Raw genomic sequence first — 568 nt, 5'->3', positions numbered from 1 at the left:
CTTTACCAAGCATGACATCCTTCTCCAGAGAATGGTCCTTTCTGACGACATTATCAAAGCAGGTAAGATGAAGAATGGCCATCCTCGCTTTCAAGGAGCATTCTGACTGCACTTCTTCCAGGACAGATTTGTTAGTTCTTTCAGCAATCCACAACAGAACAAAACACAGCCCAGTCCTTCGTATCAGTGTTTCACTGCTATTCATAAGGTTTTCACTGGCCAATTCTTTAGTAAGTGGATGGCTTCCTTCTTCTGACTCTCTCTTACTCTAGAAGCACCGCTGAAACTTGTCCACCATGGGTGACCCAGTGTCACAGCCTCCAGCTTCACAGCAACACACAAGACACCACAGTAGGACAAACTGACAGACGTATGATGGTCTATTACTCTACACAACATTTTTCTAAAAAAATTCATTTACTGGCAGTGTGGTAGTCAAATTTGTATGTCAACTTGGCTGGGCCTGGTTGCGTGGCTGGCCAGTTGGTGCTATTTACTCCCCACGATGAGACTGGCAATCAACTCCATGGTGGGATCTACCACAAGCAGCTGAGTAGCTGCCTTTGAG

At 45.6% G+C, this 568-nt stretch overlaps 1 protein-coding gene across 1 annotated transcript in view; it reads right to left on the bottom strand.

Moving 5' to 3' along the window:
- Positions 1-82, bottom strand: part of LOC103212593 (zinc finger protein 883-like) — a 65,347-nt gene extending 65,265 nt beyond the window's left edge. Inside the window, exon 1 of the mRNA XM_007958572.2 lies at positions 7-82. Within this exon, the coding sequence (XP_007956763.2) occupies positions 7-82 (76 nt within the window). The remainder of the gene's footprint in view (positions 1-6) is intronic.
- Positions 83-568: the final 486 nt, after the last annotated feature.

Source organism: Orycteropus afer, unplaced genomic scaffold (genome assembly GCF_000298275.1).
Source record: "Orycteropus afer afer isolate SDZICR_OR568_19922 unplaced genomic scaffold, OryAfe1.0 scaffold01026, whole genome shotgun sequence".
Classification (NCBI taxonomy): Eukaryota; Metazoa; Chordata; class Mammalia; order Tubulidentata; family Orycteropodidae; genus Orycteropus; species Orycteropus afer.
The sequence above is the reverse complement of the archived record's forward strand: the minus strand, read 5'-3'. Positions and strand labels throughout refer to the sequence as shown.